General features: G+C 51.0%; 3 protein-coding genes and 1 pseudogene across 10 annotated transcripts; 3 read left to right on the top strand and 1 right to left on the bottom strand.

Moving 5' to 3' along the window:
* Window positions 1-1,387, top strand: LOC311010177 (tripartite motif-containing protein 54 pseudogene; annotated as a pseudogene). Its single transcript has one exon. The product of its transcript is annotated as a tripartite motif-containing protein 54 pseudogene (transcript).
* A 1,146-nt stretch (window positions 1,388-2,533) lies between these two features.
* Window positions 2,534-10,545, top strand: LOC311010163 (NLR family CARD domain-containing protein 3-like). 6 transcript variants are annotated; one of them, XM_084004719.1, is made up of 12 exons: window positions 2,534-2,662; window positions 3,916-4,073; window positions 4,202-4,315; window positions 4,450-4,563; window positions 4,776-4,851; window positions 4,979-5,204; window positions 5,295-7,083; window positions 7,165-7,338; window positions 7,451-7,624; window positions 7,854-8,027; window positions 8,138-8,184; window positions 8,303-10,545. In XM_084004719.1, exons 2-12 carry the CDS (start codon window positions 3,928-3,930, stop codon window positions 8,848-8,850), a joined length of 3,582 nt encoding a protein of 1,193 aa, XP_083860845.1. In that variant the 5' UTR covers window positions 2,534-2,662; window positions 3,916-3,927; the 3' UTR covers window positions 8,851-10,545. The 6 variants fall into 6 exon arrangements, with proteins under 6 accessions (XP_083860845.1, XP_083860847.1, XP_083860846.1 ...); XM_084004723.1 differs by having other exon boundaries at window positions 2,537-2,671; XM_084004718.1 differs by having other exon boundaries at window positions 2,628-2,780.
* A 1,183-nt stretch (window positions 10,546-11,728) lies between these two features.
* LOC311010185 (pinopsin-like) lies at window positions 11,729-14,909 on the top strand. The gene is made up of 4 exons (XM_084004763.1): window positions 11,729-12,428; window positions 12,941-13,266; window positions 13,360-13,593; window positions 14,481-14,909. The coding sequence occupies exons 1-4, from the start codon at window positions 12,065-12,067 to the stop codon at window positions 14,667-14,669; spliced, it is 1,113 nt and encodes a 370-aa protein (XP_083860889.1). The 5' UTR covers window positions 11,729-12,064; the 3' UTR covers window positions 14,670-14,909.
* On the bottom strand, window positions 13,910-17,164 carry LOC311010173 (beta-galactoside alpha-2,6-sialyltransferase 2-like). Of its 2 annotated transcripts, none has more exons than XM_084004750.1 (6): window positions 16,925-17,164; window positions 15,676-16,289; window positions 15,403-15,500; window positions 15,169-15,270; window positions 14,918-15,092; window positions 13,910-14,263 (listed from the first exon to the last, which is right to left on the bottom strand). In XM_084004750.1, exons 2-6 carry the CDS (start codon window positions 16,286-16,288, stop codon window positions 14,016-14,018), a joined length of 1,236 nt encoding a protein of 411 aa, XP_083860876.1. In that variant the 5' UTR covers window position 16,289; window positions 16,925-17,164; the 3' UTR covers window positions 13,910-14,015. The 2 variants fall into 2 exon arrangements, with proteins under 2 accessions (XP_083860876.1, XP_083860877.1); XM_084004751.1 differs by having other exon boundaries at window positions 15,676-16,175; window positions 16,925-17,163.
* Window positions 17,165-17,815: the final 651 nt, after the last annotated feature.

Genomic DNA, 17,815 nt, shown 5'->3' with positions numbered 1-17,815 from the left:
TCCAGACGCCGGCAGACTGAAATAAGCCACAGAGACCCAGAGAGACCACAAGAAGACGATGGACATCCAGACGGGTCAGGTGGTGCGTCCTGTCAGCACCATGGAGAATCTAGAGAAGCAGCTCAGCTGCCCGATCTGCCTCGACACCTTCACCAAGCCGGTGGTGATCCTGCCCTGCCAGCACAACCTGTGCCGCGGCTGCGCCAACGACCTCTACGAGTCCAAGAACCCCTACCACTACTCCGGGGGGACCTTCCGCTGCCCCACCTGCCGCTTCGAGGTGGTCCTGGACCGGCACGGCGTGTACGGGTTGCAGAGGAACCTGCTGGTGGAGAACATCATCGACATCTACAAGCAGCAGGAGGAGAGCAAGGGGGGCGACGGCGAGGAGCCGCCGCTGAAGGACAAAGACTGCAAAGAGCCCCGGTGCGAGGAGCACCAGGACGAGCACATCAACATCTACTGCGTCAGCTGCCAGACGCCCACCTGCTCCATGTGCAAGGTGTTCGGGCAGCACAAGGACTGTGAGGTGTCGCCGCTGAGCGCCGTCTACCAGAGCCAGAAGGGCGAGCTGCGCTCCGCCGTGGAGCTGCTGGTGGCGGGGAACGCCGGCGTCCAGGCCGCCGTGGCGCAGATGGACGAGGCCTGCCAACGGATCCAGGACAACGGGGAGCTGCAGAGGAGGCGTCTGGGCGAGAGCTTCGACCTGCTGTACGCCACCCTGGAGGAGCGCAAGGGCCAGCTCCTGGAGCAGATCGACCAGGAGGAGCAGAGCAAGGTGTCATCGCTACGAACCCTGGCAGACCAGTACCGGCAGCAGCTGCAGCTCAGCAACCAACTACAGGAGAAGCTGGCGCAGGCTGTGCAGACCAGCAGCGCTGCCGAGTTCCTGCTCTCCGCCAAGCAGCTGCAAGAGGAGGCCCAGCAGGCGGCCAGGGCCGCCCAGCTGCAGAGACCCGAGCCGGGCTACGAGAGCATGGACCACCTGATCGTGGACACACAGCCGGCCGAGCTGCTGCTCGCCACCATGGACTTCAGATGGGGAGGCCTGGGGGAAGGACCGGCGGGAGGACTGGGGGAAGGACCGGAGGGAGGACTGGGGGAAGGACCGGAGGCCGGCAGAGAGCACCCACAGTGAGAGAAGACTCTGATCGGACAAAGTCAGATCAGGAGGAAGCTGCTTTCTCACAAACTTCAGGTTCTCGTGGAGGAAACGGAGTCGTGCAATATTTTGTACTTCACTTTTTATACTTTTCTATTGTTGGATGTTTTCCCTCGTGGTTCAAGTCTAGACTAAGTCTAGTCTCGAGAGGGTTCTTATTTATTCTTTGTAAGTTCAGACTGCTGTAACGTTGTTGTGAAGGTGTGAATAAAGTTTTATTGTTGACTTTGCCTCGTCCTTGTTATTTCCCAGGGACTCTCCCGGCTTCAAACAGAGTCTGGATTTAGCGGTGCACATGTTCGCCTATATTTACCGGGGTCAGTGAACGCCTCCTGGCCTTACTTAGTCGTCTGTTGGTGTAAACGGAGGCTATTTTCTCTGAGTGGACGAGAATAGTTGAGTGTGTGTGTGTGTGTGTGTGTGTGTGTGTGTGTGTGTGTGTGTGTGTGTGTGTGTGTCATGTTTCAGAGGGTGACCCAGCTGCACTGAGGCATGCTGGGTAGCAGACGGGACCTGCTATCAGCCGTAACCACTGAGTCACCTTCAGGAACTAAAGTTTATCTGAAATATTTTAAGTTGACACAAAGATGGTGAAGTGTGATGTGAGATCAGGGACTCAAAGTGGATCAGTAACCAGATCCGGTCTGGAATTAGACGGGCTGACAAAGGAAAGAGGGAACTGGATTCCGAACTCTGTGACCTCCACAACACTGACTGAAGGCAGACACATTTATATTAAATTAATATAAATGTGTACATTTTTATTTATATTTCATTATTATTTATACATATATATATTTTTGATGTAATAAATTAAACGCCAGGTCTTGTGAACGTGACGCGGTGACAGACAGACTGATGAAGTGTGTTTGTGTATAAATAGAAATGACTGATAACAGAGATTAGAAACCCAGCTGCACTAAGACCAGGGCCCCAGGTCCAAGACCAGTCAGGCTCACATATACACATATAAACATGTACATGTTTATATGTTTATGTATATTTTATTATATGTATGTGTAAGGAGGACTCTGCACCCAAAACAGCCAAACGTTGAGCTGCGACGCGTTCAGGGTCACCTGAGAAAAGCGTCTGTTTGACAGACGAGGACGGACGTCAAGTATCACAAGCAAAAGTACTCACGACTACTTAGTAACTTTATAATACATATATTATTACTAAGTACTAATACTGCACTGAGATCCTCCACTACAAGTAGAGTACTGCTCTGAATACCCTGCTGCAGTAGAAGTACTCGTAAGGTCTATGTGGACTGACCCGCTACAGGGTCTCCTCTGACACACTGATCCAACTCCACGGGTCCTACAGTACCTCCAGTGATCCCCCTGATCCGGGTTCTGGTTCTGGTCCTGGCCCCGGTCCAAACGGGGAAGGTTTCGGTTCGCTTGTGGAAACGGTCGCGCGCCTCGCGCCCCCGGCTGCTTCCTGCTTTTGCGCACGGCCCTATCCTTCCTCCAGTGGTGCCGCGCGGTGACGTGTGTAAGTTTTGTACCGAGTTTTACACTTTTAAACGATATTTAACCGCTAGAAACTACGGGAACCGGCGTCTGTCCGCGTCGGTGTGAACACGGAGCCGGTGTGAAGCCGTTATTACCGGGTAAGAAACCCGAAGTGGTGCCTTCAGGAGCCTCCGTCGGCCCGCGGCCCCTCGGCTGCTCTCTCCGGTTACCCTCCTGACCGTCCGAGCACCGAGACACGGCTGGTGGCGGCGCCGCTTCACCGGTGGAGCTCCGTCACCGTCACGACCCGCCGTAGTGACGGTCAGGAGGGTAACCGACAGCGGAGCGACGCGAGAAGAAGCTTCCATTAGTGTCGTTCATGTTTTATTTCTTCTTAAAAATTATACTTTCACTTTCTCACGGGCGTCAACCAGAAAACTTCTAGAACAACGTGACGCGACGAGGAACAATATTTATTTATTTACATCACACTGAGATGCGGCGGGAACCGATAAAAGCAGTCAACAAAGGGGAAAACTTTATAGTTGTATATTTACAAAGTATATTTACAAAGTATGTAACTGCGTCACTGGATGAGGAAGAGGGTAGCGTCTGTCGCCGACGTCATCACGCTGGGTTGGAGGTGGGGGAAACCCTGAACTCGTGCTGCATTCACGGACGCTGTGGCAAAAAAAAAGTACACGCGACGACAACAAAACAAAGTTAAAGTTACAAGTGACGTAGCGCCACCTGCAGGTGCAAAAACAAACTGCGTCATGTTTATTGTGTATTACATATTATATATTAATAGATAACAGGAATTTGTACAATTCCCGTTTCTGAATGTGGGGGTTTGTTTTTGTTCATTAAACTTTGGTGCAACTAAAAGCACAAACCATCATCTCATTTGCTACTGATTCATCTGAAACCTCAACTGATCCTGTTGAGGTATTGATCTATCTAGACTAGTTCAGTCTTCCCATTAAAAATAGCTTTGGCTTTATTTCTGCAGGTTGTTAAATGTGTAGATCTAGAGGAGTGTCAGTGTTTCAGGAATATAAGAACCATGTTGACATTTATACATCCACAAGAGATTAAAAAGTCTTTTACTATTTGGGGGGATAATCATGTCCTTGAGTTTTGGGACTACAGCTCCCATAATGCTTTGGGGGATGGACTAATGTTTGCAAGGATTCATAGTCAGTTCGCTGTGGACCACAACTTCATGTTTTAGTCTGTTTACATGTAGTCAAATAATCTGCATTAAAAGGATGCTGAATTTTCTGTAAGCAGCTCCTGTTTGCCATGGATAAACCTGGACCTGGACCACCAGGACCTGGACCTGGACCACCTGGACCTGGACCACCTGGACCTGGACCCAGCTGTGTGTCCATGAAGAGCGACTACTCAATGGAGCCTCCATTACTTTTCAGAGGAGGCATTCTCCCAAAGTAAGTCAGCAACACTTAACCTAACTCTAGAGTAACTGAAGTATTGAGTGACATGTAACTGTAAATGTTTAAAATAGACAGAAACTGAATTCCCCCTCTGGTGGTCTTCTTCTCTAATATTCTAACAGGATCATCCAGGAACAGGACTCGAATGAACCTGGACCTGGACCCAGCTGTGTGTCCTTGAAGAGCGACTACTCAATGGAGCCTCCATTACTTTTCAGAGGAGGCATTCTCCCAAAGTAAGTCAGCAACACTTAATACTTCAGTTACTCTAGAGTAACTGAAGTATTGAGTGACATGTAACTGTAAATGTTTATAAGAGAAGATTAGAAACTGAATTCCCCCTCTGGTGGTCTTCTTCTCTGTCTAACAGGATCATCCAGGAACAGGACTCGAATGAACCTGGACCTGGACCCAGCTGTGTGTCCATGAAGAGCGACTACTCAATGGAGTCTCCATTACTTTTCAAAGGAGACCTTCTCCCAAAGTAAGTCGGCGTCCTCCTGAACCCAACCTCCTCCTGAAGGGACTCAACTAGACCGACTGAACCGGTACAGGGAACCCATAGAATGGGCTGTGGGATGAGCAGAACTAAGACCACTTCAAGGCCCGTTTAAACCACCTGATTGGATGATCAACACTTTTACCTTATGGTGTCTCTGCATGGACAGACATGATGTCTTCATCGTTTCTCCACAGGGACCCTGGGAGTGCAGAGGTTCCCAGAGCTCAGTCAGCCCAGGAGCATCAAACACACCTGGACTCCATAATTATGGTCTGTACAAACTTCACAATCATCTCCACGCTGCACACCTTGATGACCCGTTGATGGTCCGTCCGTCCAACGTGGATTTAACGTTTGGTTCCATGATTGTAGTTTGATTGTGTCATTCATGTTCCAGCTGCTGGAGGAGAACATCGTCGCTTTTGTGAAGAACGAGCTGAAGGTGGTCCAGAAGGTTCTGAGTCCAGATTACCCAGAATGCTCAGAAAGTCTGAGGGGGGATGAGGAGGTGTTGGACGGTGAGGATGAAGAGCGGAGGAGCAGCCACAAGGCGTTTCTGAAGATCGCGCGGAACTTCCTGAGGAGCATGGAGCAGGAGGAGCTGGCTGACTGTCTGCAGAGCAGTAAGAGGAGTTCTCTGTGTTTGTTCAGAGATGGACGGGGAATGTTTTCTTTTTAAATCACTTATTGGTACTTGCTTTGTGTTCATTCAGGAAGTCATTCTCGAGTCTGTCAGCGTAAACTCAAATCTAACCTGAAGAAGAAGTTCCAGTGTTTGTTTGAGGGCATCACTAGAGCAGGAAACCCAACCCTCCTGAATCAGGTCTACACGGAGCTCCACGTCACCGAGGGAGGGACTGCAGAGGTCAATGACCAACATGAGGTCAGACAGATTGAAACGGCATCCAGGAAACCAGACAGACCAGAAACAACCATCAGACAAGAAGACATCTTTAAAGGCTCACCTGGAACGGATGAACCAATCAGAACAGTGATGACAAAGGGAGTGGCTGGCATCGGGAAAACAGTGTTAACACAGAAGTTCACTCTGGACTGGGCTGAAGACAAAGCCAACCAGGACATACAGTTCACGTTTCCATTCACTTTCAGAGAGCTGAACCTGCTGAAAGAGAAGAAGTTCAGCTTGGTGGAACTCCTTCATCACTTCTTCACCGAAACCAAAGGAATCTGCAGGTTTGAAGAGTTCCAGGTTGTGTTCATCTTTGACGGTCTGGACGAGTGTCGACTTCCTCTGGACTTCCACAACAACAAGATCCTGACTGATGTTACAGAGTCCACCTCGGTGGATGTGCTGCTGACAAACCTCATCAGGGGGGAACTGCTTCCGTCTGCTCGCCTCTGGATCACCACAAGACCTGCAGCAGCCAATCAGATCCCTCCTGGGTGTGTTGACATGGTGACAGAGGTCAGAGGGTTCACTGACCCACAGAAGGAGGACTACTTCAGGAAGAGGTTCAGAGACGAGAAGCAGGCCAACAGGATCATGGCCCACATCAAGACCTCACGGAGCCTCCACATCATGTGCCACATCCCGGTCTTCTGCTGGATCACTGCTACAGTTCTGGAGGACGTGTTGAAGACCAGGGAGGGAGGGGAGCTGCCCAAGACCCTGACCGACATGTACATCCACTTCCTGGTGGTTCAGTCCAAACTGAAGAACATCAAGTATGATGGAGGAGCTGAGACGTATCCAAACTGGAGTCCAGAGACCGGGAAGATGATTATGTCTCTGGCAAAACTGGCTTTTGAGCAGCTGCAGAAAGGAAACCTGATCTTCTATGAACCAGACCTGACAGAGTGTGGCATCGATATCAGAGCGGCCTCGGTGTACTCAGGAGTGTTCACACAGATCTTCAGAGAGGAGAGAGGACTGTACCAGGACCAGGTCTTCTGCTTCGTCCATCTGAGTGTTCAGGAGTTTCTGGCTGCGCTTCATGTCCATCAGATGTACTTTAACTCCGGCGTCAACCTGCTGGCAGAAGAACAAACAACCCACCGGTGGTTCTTCACAGACAAACCTAAACCAAAACATCTCTACCAGAGTGCCGTGGACAAGGCCTTGCAGAGTCCCAACGGACACCTGGACTTGTTCCTCCGCTTCCTCCTGGGTCTGTCACTCGAGACCAATCAGAAACACCTACAGGGCCTGCTGACACGGAGAGGAAGCAACTCGGAGACCAAAACGGTCGAGTACATCAAGGAGAAGATCAACGAGGAGGTTCTCCCTACAGAGAGAAGCATTAATCTGTTCCACTGCCTGAATGAGCTGAATGATCGGTCTCTGGTGGACGAGATCCAACAGTCCCTGAGTTCAGGAAGTCTGTCCAGACATTGTCTGTCTCCTGCTCAGTGGTCAGCTCTGACTTTCATCTTACTGTCATCAGAGAAACATCTGGACACGTTTGACCTGAGGGAATATTGTGATTCAGAGGAGGCTCTCTGGAGACTGCTGCCGGTGGTCAAAGCCTCCAAGAAAGCTCTGTAAGTAGGATTGCTTTATCCAGAAATGCTGCTGCTTTCTTTCAACACAAATAATGTATTTCCTTCTGGTTGTCTCTCCAGCCTGAGTAGCTGTGAGCTCTCGGAGAGAAGCTGTGAAGCTCTGTCCTCGGTCCTCAGCTCCCCGTCCTGCAGCCTGAGAGAGCTGGACCTGAGTGACAACAACCTGAAGGATTCAGGAGTGAAGCTTCTGTCTGCTGGTCTGGGGAGTCCACATTGTAACCTGGAAACTCTCAGGTCAGATGATCGGCGTAGTCCTCTCAATGTTTAGAGGTTATGGGGACAAGAGTTTTGAAACAGCGGCAGCAAACATTTGACACAGAATCTGTCTTCACGCTTTCCTCTCCAGACTACGGCGGTGTAACCTCTCGGAGAGAAGCTGTGCAGCTCTGGCCTCGGTCCTCAGCTCCCCGTCCTGCAGTCTCAGAGACCTGGACCTGAGAGACAACAACCTGCTGGATTCAGGAGTGAAGCTTCTGTCTGCTGGTCTGGGGAGTCCACATTGTAACCTGGAAACTCTCAGGTCAGGCTTCCTTTACGCAGTCAACTGATGACGATTCTGATCTGATTTACCTGAGACCATAAACCACCGACCTGTTTCGGATGACGTCTCCTCCCAGGATTTGTCAAAGGACCTTTAAAGTTCCTATTGTGCTACAATTTCTAGATTTAGAACAATCTGGACCTGATAACAAAGAAGTCATGAAACCTGTACCACGTGTTGATTGCTGCTTGTTGCCTCGTGTCTCCAGTCTGTCGGGGTGCCTGATCACCGAGGAAGGCTGCGCCTGCCTGGCCTCGGCGCTGAACTCCAACCCCTCCTGTCTGAGAGAGCTGGACCTGAGCTACAACCACCCAGGAGACTCGGGAGAGATGCTGCTGCGTGCTGGACTGGAGGGTCCACACTGGAGACTGGACACTCTCAGGTATGAGGATGTGTAGCGGCGGTTGACACTTGTCAGGTGACCGACCCCCTTGTGGCCATGTTTGCGTGCTGACGGAGGAAGTGCCGGTCTCACCCCCTTCTTCTTTTCAGGACGGCGCCTGGTGGAGTGCGATGGTTGAGACCCGGTCTGTGGAAATGTAAGTGTGCTTCTCATTCGATTCATGAATACAAAGCAGAACACGTGACATCACACACTCAAATCTCTGATGTCATCATCAAAGTCAACACGTGAATAACTGCAGCTGTCTCCACCAGATTCCTGCGAACTCACGTTTGACACAAACACAACACACAGACACATCGCACTGTCCGACAACAACAGGACGGCCTCGCAGGTGAAGGAGCCTCAGTCGTATCCCGATCATCCGGACAGGTTCGCCCACTGGTTTCAGCTGCTGTGTTCCAATGGTTTGACTGGTCGCTGTTACTGGGAGGTGGAGTACACAGGAAAAGTTGAAATATCGGTGAGTTACAGAGGACTCAGAAGGACGGGGGACCGAGCCGACTGCTGGTTTGGATGGAATGACCAGTCCTGGAGTCTGAGCTGCTCCAACGGTCGTTACTCTGGCTGGCACAACCACCAAGAAAAACGTACCACCTCCTCCTCCTCCTGCTCCCCCTCCTCCCGTCACAGGGTAGCGGTGTATCTGGACTGTCCTGCTGGCACTCTGTCCTTCTACAGTGTCTCCTCTAAGACAGCGATCCACCTCCTCACCTTCCAAACCACGTTCACTGAACCTCTTTATCCTGGCTTTGGGTTTGGGTCCAGGTCTGGATCCTCGGTGTCTCTGTGTTCACTTTAGGTCTGAGGGGCTTTCACTCGTCGCCTGCGTGGATCAGTTAAAGTTAAATCAATCCAAAAACCACCAAGCAGAGGATTTAATGATTGCTGACATGATTATAAAAGCTAAACTCCTCATAACCATAACCATCCTATCGTATTCAGGAAGGCACCCTAACACGGATCTGTGTCAGGCCTTCGTTATAAGCAGGGGCGGATCTACCGGGGTGGCATAGGGTGGCAAATGCCACCCTAAAAGAAAGCCTTGCCACCCCTGCTGCCACCCCAGTTTGCAGCAACGAATTCAAAGAAAAGTTATGTCCAATTTGACATTTACGAGCGCAAATTTCCAATGTCCGACTGCAGTGAATGCAGTCGGCCTCATCAGAGGCGCCGGGCTCGACTCGCCGCCTCACAAACGCTCGCGAAAATCTTCTAAACTGAATGTTGTGGATCTAAAATAAAGACAGATTCAGCAACTGCATAGCTTATTTCTCGCTTAAAATGTTTTCAGAAACACCTTCCGGTGAACTATTTTCGTAGAATAAGAGAACGTTTCCAAACGAGCCGCCATGTTGGTCTGCGTGAACTCCGGAGCAGAGAGGACAGCTGTGAAAGCGATCGTCCAATCAGGTGCAGCCATGAAGTGTACGCGTGATTGTATATAGGAGAGGGCCTGTCAATCATCCTCTAGTGGCCGCCCACCAAGCGTGCAATACTGGGAAGCGGCGCGTCCATTCGCGTTTAAAATCACCCCTGTGGACACGTACCATGAGCCAGGAGTCACGAGGAAAGAGCTTAAAAACTGATTAACTATGTATCACAAAATGAAATAATAATAATAATATTTAGTTTTTTCTCACCAAAGAAAAAGGAGAGAAAAATAGAAAATGATCTGAGCAAGGTAGACGGAGGAGATGAGGTGGAAGGAGAGAGAGAAGAGGTGGAAGGAGAGAGAGAAGAGGTGGAAGGAGAGAGAGAAGAGGTGGAAGGATAGAGAGAAGAGGTGGAAGGAGAGAGAGAAGGGCAACAGAAAGGTGACAGAGATAGAATACAAGGCCAAGGCGACCAGGGACAGGAGGAGGTGGGAGAACACCACAGCGGTCAAGATATGGAGGAGAGAGAGCATAAATGTAATGTAAATGGCAGCCTGTGCCCTTATGTAGTGTGTACATACTATTTCTCATCAAACTGTGATAACTGTGAGTAAATTCAGTATATATACACGTCTGCCATATGTTGCCACCCCTCAAAAATTCCTGCCCCCCTCTCGCCACCCCATACATATTTTTCTAGATCCGCCCCTGCTCATAACCATAACCATCCTATCGTATTCAGGAAGGCACCCTAACACGGATCTGTATCAGGCCTTCGTTATAAGCTTTTATAAGAAGCATGCTGTGAACTCGTGTCTCACATGCCGACACTCAACAGTCTGATCATCATGTTGGAACTATCTCTGCTGAGCTCTTTGTGATATCATCCACATAATCATGCAAGTGCTTTGTAACCATGATTCACCTTTATGTGATTTAACCATGTGGCGGCTCATATGGAGACCACGGGTATGAACCCGAACACCTGATCCGTTTTTTTTCCTGATCACAGTTATGTCATCTTTCATGTTGGTAGAGGTCAAATAATTGTCATTTACTTCTTCCCTCTGTCATGTATCACTACGCACTGTCTCTTTTCAGAATAAAAGCACCAATGTACAGCGAGTGTGTGGCGTCTTTCTCACATGATTCAGCTGAGAGATACAGAAAGGGGGTGGTATGAACCCAATGAATCAAAACAACTCTGCCCACACTGGTTCATCTTTCCCAGAATGAGGGAATAAAAATCCATCAAGTGGTTCTTATTACATGACAAGTAGATTAATTCATTAGTATATCAGCAGAACGATGACGAGGCGTCCCCTGCTGAGAGTCTTCGTCCTGCAAGCTGCTCTCAGATCAGCCCGCAGCAGGATCACACTGCGTCTTCACACTTCCTGTGGCGAGCGGCGCCTCAGCTGGCCGACAAAACAACATCGGGATTAAGAAGCTGATCTGAGCTGATGAAGCCTGAGGGGCTGCAGGCAGTCCGACCTTCACCCAGCCGGACACTCTTATTCTGAAAATCCACACCACGGCTTCTGGTTGTGTTGGTTAGGGAGCGGATGGGCGGGGTCACGGGCATCGGGAGGGGTCACGGGCATCGGGAGGGGTCACAGGAGCCCTGCGGTCGGACTCCCAGGAGGTGATGTCAGAGGAAACGCGACCTTCAGGATGTGATGTCACCGAGGTTCCAGTTCCTGAGGTTCAACAAGTCAACGAAAGCCGAGATTTTCTCTTCACACCAAGAGACAATAGGCTTCTGGATCAGGTTCCACCTGAGACCAGGTCCCACCTTTTGTCTGGTCCCTTCGGGGGCCATCTCTCCTTCTCTGAGGTCCTCCATCTGGTCTGTCTTTGAGGCCGTTTCAGGTCCACTTCAGACCAGGTCCTACCATCTAGACAAGCAGACCGGGTCCAGGTCTGTCCGGACCAGGTGGTGGATCAGTCCACATATCAGTCTCTTTTTGTGTTATTTCCTGATTGACTTTGACAGTTTTGACCTGTGTGACCTTTGCCGCCGCAGTCATCCGTCCCCATCTGTCGCCACCTCGCAGCGTCGGCAGCCAATCAGGGGCCAGGAGGAGCGAGTCCAAGTGAGTCCTGCTGAGCTCCGGAGGCAGAAACAAAAATAAGTCGGGTGGTGTGAAGAGAAGACATCGTCTCCAAGCCGCCGGCGGTTTGACACCAAACACCGTTTATTTACTTGTGTTTGTTTATAGTGATGCACACAATACTTATACCACAGGTCTGATGGGGGTCTCATGACGTCACTGTGTTGTTACTTATTTCAGTAGTTCAACATTAAAACTGGTCAACGTCGGTGGATCAGGTCACGTGCTCGGCCGGTCCGCGTACTTAAAGCGGAGCGCGCGCAGCAGAGCGTCAGTTCGGCTGCGCGTGAAGACGCAGGAAGTACCGAGAAAAGGCAGATCGCCGATACCGTTATCGATCCGTGTGGGCGGCGCGGTGCCGTCGCTGCAGCGGCGTGAGGATGCGGCAGACAGAAGCGGCGGCGCGTCGCTGCAGGACGCGGTCCCTCTTCAGCACGCGTCGCTGATCGATCCGCTCCGCGCGTAAAACGGAGCGGAGCAACTTTACGCGCCGTCAGGAGAAGCAGCGCGCGAGCGGCAGCGCGCCATGTTCTCCGAAGTGAGCGACGTCAACCGGACGTCCGACCTGAGTGAACTCCTGTCCTCTCTGGAGCAGGACTGGAGCGACACGCCGCACGAGCGTCTGTCGCGCGGCGGCCACCGCGTGGTCTCGGTGTTCCTGGGCTGCATCATGGTGTTCGGCTTCCTCAACAACCTGCTGGTCCTGGTCCTGTTCTGCCGCTTCAAGACTCTGAGGACCCCCGTCAACATGCTGCTGCTCAACATCAGCGTCAGCGACCTGCTGGTCTGCGTCTGCGGCACGACGCTCAGCTTCGCGTCCAGCCTGCGCAGCCGCTGGCTGTACGGCCGCCACGGCTGCATGTGGTACGGCTTCGTCAACTCCTGCTTCGGTGAGCGCCGAGGACCAGGACGGACCAGGACGGACTAGGAGGCCCCCATGTCCCCTCGTTGTCATGTGGTCTCCAACTTGTCCGTCCTCCCGTCTCGGTGTCCTCCTGTCTCTGTGTCCCCCTGTCTCCGTGTCCTTGTCTCTGTGTCTCTGGTCTCTAACTAGTCTGTCCACCTGTCTCCGTCTCCATTACCTCCTATCTCCATGTCTCTGGTCTCCAACTAGTCGGTCCTCCCGTCTCTGTGTCCTCCTGTCTCCATGTCCTCGTCTCTGTATCTCTGGTCTCTGACTAGTCCGTCCACCTGTCTCCGAGTCCCCGTCTGCATGTCCTCCCATCTCCATGTCTCTGGTCTCTAACTAGTCCATCCTCCAGTCTCCATGTCCCCGTCTCCGTGTTCTCCTGTCTCTAACTAGTCCACCCCCCTGTCTCCGTGTCCTCCTGTCTCCAACTAGTCCGCCCTCCTGTCTCCATGACTCGTGTCTCTAACTAGTCCGTCCTCCTGTCTCCACCAGGCATCGTGTCTCTGGTCTCTCTGGCGGTCCTGTCCTACGACCGCTACAGCACCCTGATGGTCTACAACAAGCAGGTGCTGGACTACAGGAAGCCCCTGTTGGCGGTGGGCGGATCGTGGCTGTACTCGGTGGTCTGGACGGTGCCCCCCCTGCTGGGCTGGAGCAGCTACGGTCTGGAGGGGGCCGGGACCAGCTGCTCGGTGACGTGGACCGAGGACTCCCCCGGGTCTCACGCCTATGTCATCTGTCTGTTTGTGTTCTGTCTGGGCCTCCCGGTGGTCGTCATGGTGTACTGCTACGCACGGCTGCTCCACGCCGTCAAACAGGTGGCGCACCCTGCTGCACCCTGGGGTGGGGGGGGGTTGTCACCTGGGCTTTGTCTTCCAGTGGGAGTTTAACACCTGGGCTTTGTCTTCCAGGTGGGTCGTTTCAGGCGCACGGCGGCTCGTCGCAGAGAGTTCCACATCCTGTTCATGGTCGTCACCACGGTGACGTGCTACCTGCTCTGCTGGATGCCGTACGGCGTCGTCGCCATGATGGCCACCTTCGGCCGGCCGGGCGCCATCAGCCCCATCGCCGCCGTCGTCCCATCGATCCTCGCCAAGAGCAGCACCGTCATCAACCCCATCATCTACATCCTCATGAACAAGAAGGCGAGTTCACCCGTCTGTCTGCACCAGTCTGCCTGTCTGTCTGCTCAGATATGAGGACAGATCTAAACTAAAGGACATTTAGAATTTCACTAATTAAATTTAGAATGAAATACATGGAAAATTTACATTTTATTTACACTATTTTAACCTTTAATTTCATGTCACAAATAAATACAGCAGTTGTGAGCAGACAGTGAACGCACTGTGTTTGTGTTCTAACATGTACTTAATTAAAAGCTGCTGGGAGTTTAAATCTCCCAGCAGCTCCTGAACGCAGCGAGAGACTTTCACAGACCAGATTATTTGTGGGAAAAATCTTTATTTTCACCTGAAAATCAACTTTACTTTCATTCAAAGTCCAAACCAGGAACCTGACCCACATCAGACCACCCTGAACCCCCCCTCACCGTGTTAAACCGGGATCATGTCCCACACTGGACCGCCCTGAACCCCCTCAGCGTGACCTTGCCCTTGGTCCTGAGCTGGTCTTGGTGGCCCTGGTTGAGCCTCTGGACCAGCAGCTTCTCGTACATCAGAGGGTGGTACGCTCCGAGCGTGCAGGCGTCGTCATAGTAACGCTCGTAGTAATGACAGCGGTTGGTCCGCCGCACCGACGGGATGAACTCGTACACGCTGACCTCACGGCACAGTGACATCATCAACAGGATACCTGTGACATCATCACATCCACAAAAGATACATTAAAGAAATGATATTTGTGGTTCGATGTTAATATTTAGAAATTCTATGGAATAAAATAAAATCATTTTATAATAACTGAAGAAACAAAATTGTTGAACTTTAGAAGCGTTTCATGTTTCCTGCTTTTCTGTGACTGAATCCGATATCGATGGAATTAAATCCGATTCTAATCTGCTCGTCCTCAGTTCTCCCGCTGCTTCCGGATCCTGTTCCACTGTGAAGACCAGCTGACAGAGACCGCCCAGTCCTCCGCGCCCTCCAAGACCACCGCGCTGCAGCTCAGCCGCCGAGCGTGCGACCTTCGCCCCGGACGCCACGCCGCCACCGAGCCGCCCGGCCCCTCCCCCCCTGACGTGAGCGTGACGTCGCCGTGAGTCACCGCGGCACGTGAAGACGAGTCGCCCCTCTTTCGTTCTCACGTTGCATTCACAGACACACGGAAAACAATGTAGAAACAAGCTTCCGGTCTGGTCTCAGGTCTCGGGTCCAACATCTGTCGTCAACATGTTTCAATAAAGTTGTGTGACCGGCTGGCCCTCGTCTCCCTTTTTTACTATATATATGAATATAAATATATATAGTATTCCTGTTCATGCCATAAATATTAAAGAGCAGCTGGTACCTGTAAACCCCGACGAGGGCGGGTTGGGTTGGATCCGGTCCTCCGAGTTGTCCTGGATCAGGTCCCACAGAGTCCAGATGAACTCCGGGTGGAGGATGTAGAACGGCTGCTCGGGACGGAGCCGCCGGCGCTCCACGTAGCCGGAGAACAGGTCGTAGTCCGGCTTCTGGAACCACTGAGGACCACAAGACCACGTTGTGCTCACGGATCAATAATGTCAGATAATAATAATCATAATAATAAATCATCACCTTGGTCAGGTTGGCCGAGTACTGGGCCGGATCCCAGACCAGCAAGGTGACGTTCTGATACAACAAGCTGCTGCTGAACTGATGTTGGGGCCGAGCCACGATCTGAGGGGGGGAGGGGGGAAATACATAAACATATACATTTTATGTATACATTATATATATATATATATATACACACACCAACACACAGTTAAAAGAATGGAGGTGCAGGTGAGGAGTGGGCGGAGTCTGTACCTGGGAGTTGATGATGCGGATCGTGGTCTTGTTGCCCACGTCTCTCTCGAAGCCTCTGGTGGGAGCAGCGTTGAAGCGAAGAACTGCATCATGGGAATCTGAGTCCAGCAGGAAGGGGGGGGGGGGGGGGGCAGTTTGAACACATCAGGGTCTCAAGGTCAGTGACCCATAAAACCTGCAGGCACCACCTTTTCTGGGCTCAGCTGCCTGCTGTAAGTGTAGTCCAGACCCTCCAGACCCCCAGACCCGGAACCCCCCTGGTCCGGTACTCACCAATCTCCTTCCCCAGCAAGGAGTTCAGGACCGCTCCGGCCGACGATACCACGGCACATCGGTCGTACTGCGACGCCCGGAGCTCCTGCAGGGGCAGGGAAGGCACCAGCTGGTCCCAGCCCAGACTGGAGAAGGGCTCCTCGGTCCCGTCCACAGTCCGGATCCTGGTCCTCCTCTTCAGCTCACAGTACAGCTGCAGTCTGGACCTGCGCCCCCCCTCCCTGGGCCCACAGTGCACCACCTGGTGCTTGTTTGTGCTCAGCTGGACCTTCAGGGCTTTCTGGAGACGAGGACTCAGCATCTCCGAGGTCAGGTTCCCGTTCCAGAGTCTCTGCAGGATCTCCATAGACCTGAACTGGAAGTAGTCCTTAGACCTGGCCTTGTAGTTGGTCCTCCTCCTCCGGTCCAAGACTCCAGCATGTCTCAGGGTCGTGACCCCCCGCTGAACAGAGGCCAGGCAGCAGGTTTCGGTTCTGGCGAGTCCAGCGTTGGTGGCGGATCTAGACCGAGGTGGTGAGGAGGGTCCAAGGTGCAGGAAGTGACAGATCAGGGACAGGAAGAGGAGGAGCCACACAAACAGGACGAGCACCAACCACTTCCTGTACAGCTTCATACTGGACCACAAGGTGGGGGAGGGGTCAGACCATCCTTCCTACGGTAGTACCTTCATAATATGTAGACTTTTGTCATTTTAGGATGCCAGTACTTTGGAGTATTTGTACACTGGTTTAACTACAAAACTACATTATTAATATATTAATTATATATAATGTGTTGATCACTTTAATGACTTCATGTACTGCTACTTTTATCTTAAACTTCAGATAAGTAACTCATAAATGATGTAGCATTATTATTATTATTATAATAGATACAAGTACTTCAACTACTTCTGAGTATGTGGTGGAGGAAAAGTAAAGAAAACCCTCTAAAGTACATTGTCAGTGTACTTTGGTTGAGTCTGAATATGAATGAGTTTCACCTCATTAATAGTCTGGCAGAGTTCAGGACTCATTCAGGTAACCGTGGCAACGGCCACAACAACAACTACTAGGAGGCAACAACATGTCCCGTTTAAACCCAGTTGATTATTCAATTAATTATTAATAACAACAATAATACACGTAACCTTGTGAACATCCTGCAGAGGTTAAAAAAGTTTCAGAATAAAAGTCAGATGTTCTACCACATACACAAACCATAAATCACTATGATCATAACCAATAAACTCATCGATCATCGTTATCACCTTCATCGTCAGCAGGAAACACAGCAGCGCCGAAGAAGAGCGAAGAAGAGCGAGTGAATCCTTCGGGGTTCGGAGGGAGAAGAAGACGGTCCTACCGCTGCTGCCGGACTGAGAGGAGGGGGGGTCGGGCTGAGACCCGCGTCCCCCACCGGACCCAGTACCACTACAATATTACAACAGTCCCACTGCAGTACTACTACAATCCCGTACTATTCCATAATACTTTTCCATTAAAACTGCGACTCATTTTAATTTGAAATTAACTAATTCAAAGGATATTCCTTTAAATAACGTTGAACAAAAACTCTAAACCAAAAAATAATTAAACGAAATGCAGAAAAGAGTAAACAAATAAATAATTATAAAGAAGTTAAATTAAATACATTTTAAACATCTCTAAATAGAGATATCCTCATGTTTATTTTACATATATTATACTTATTATATTATATAAGAATATTCTACGTTGGATTAATTCATCGATATTAGAATTCAACGGCGTTAATAAATAGATATCCGGTGCGCGCGGAGTAACAGCAGCCTGCTGTGCTCGCGCATTTACCTGCGGCACGTGCGGCCATTCTCCGTCCACGTGTCCGCTCCTCGCGCTGTTTTGGCGGCTTGAATCCCGCTTTGTCCGACAGCGACACCACGGCTAACAGAGCTAACGAAGCTACAGTAAAGGGACAGGACGCCTTCCCGCCAACGCGCCATTTTGGTTCGAAGCACCGGAAGTGACGGGGAGGTCCCGAGCTTTCTTGTAGCCTCTTCAGACGTCCTCCCTCCCCCCTAATATCCGAGCCCTTAGAACACGTAACCATAGAAACAGCGTGGTTTTAGGCTGATTACCATAGAAACAGGTACACCTCCCTAGTTTCGACCAGTGGGTCC

The sequence above is a fragment of the Eutrigla gurnardus genome, assembly GCF_963514095.1.
Source record: "Eutrigla gurnardus genome assembly, chromosome: 24".
Classification (NCBI taxonomy): Eukaryota; Metazoa; Chordata; class Actinopteri; order Perciformes; family Triglidae; genus Eutrigla; species Eutrigla gurnardus.
The sequence above is the reverse complement of the archived record's forward strand: the minus strand, read 5'-3'. Positions and strand labels throughout refer to the sequence as shown.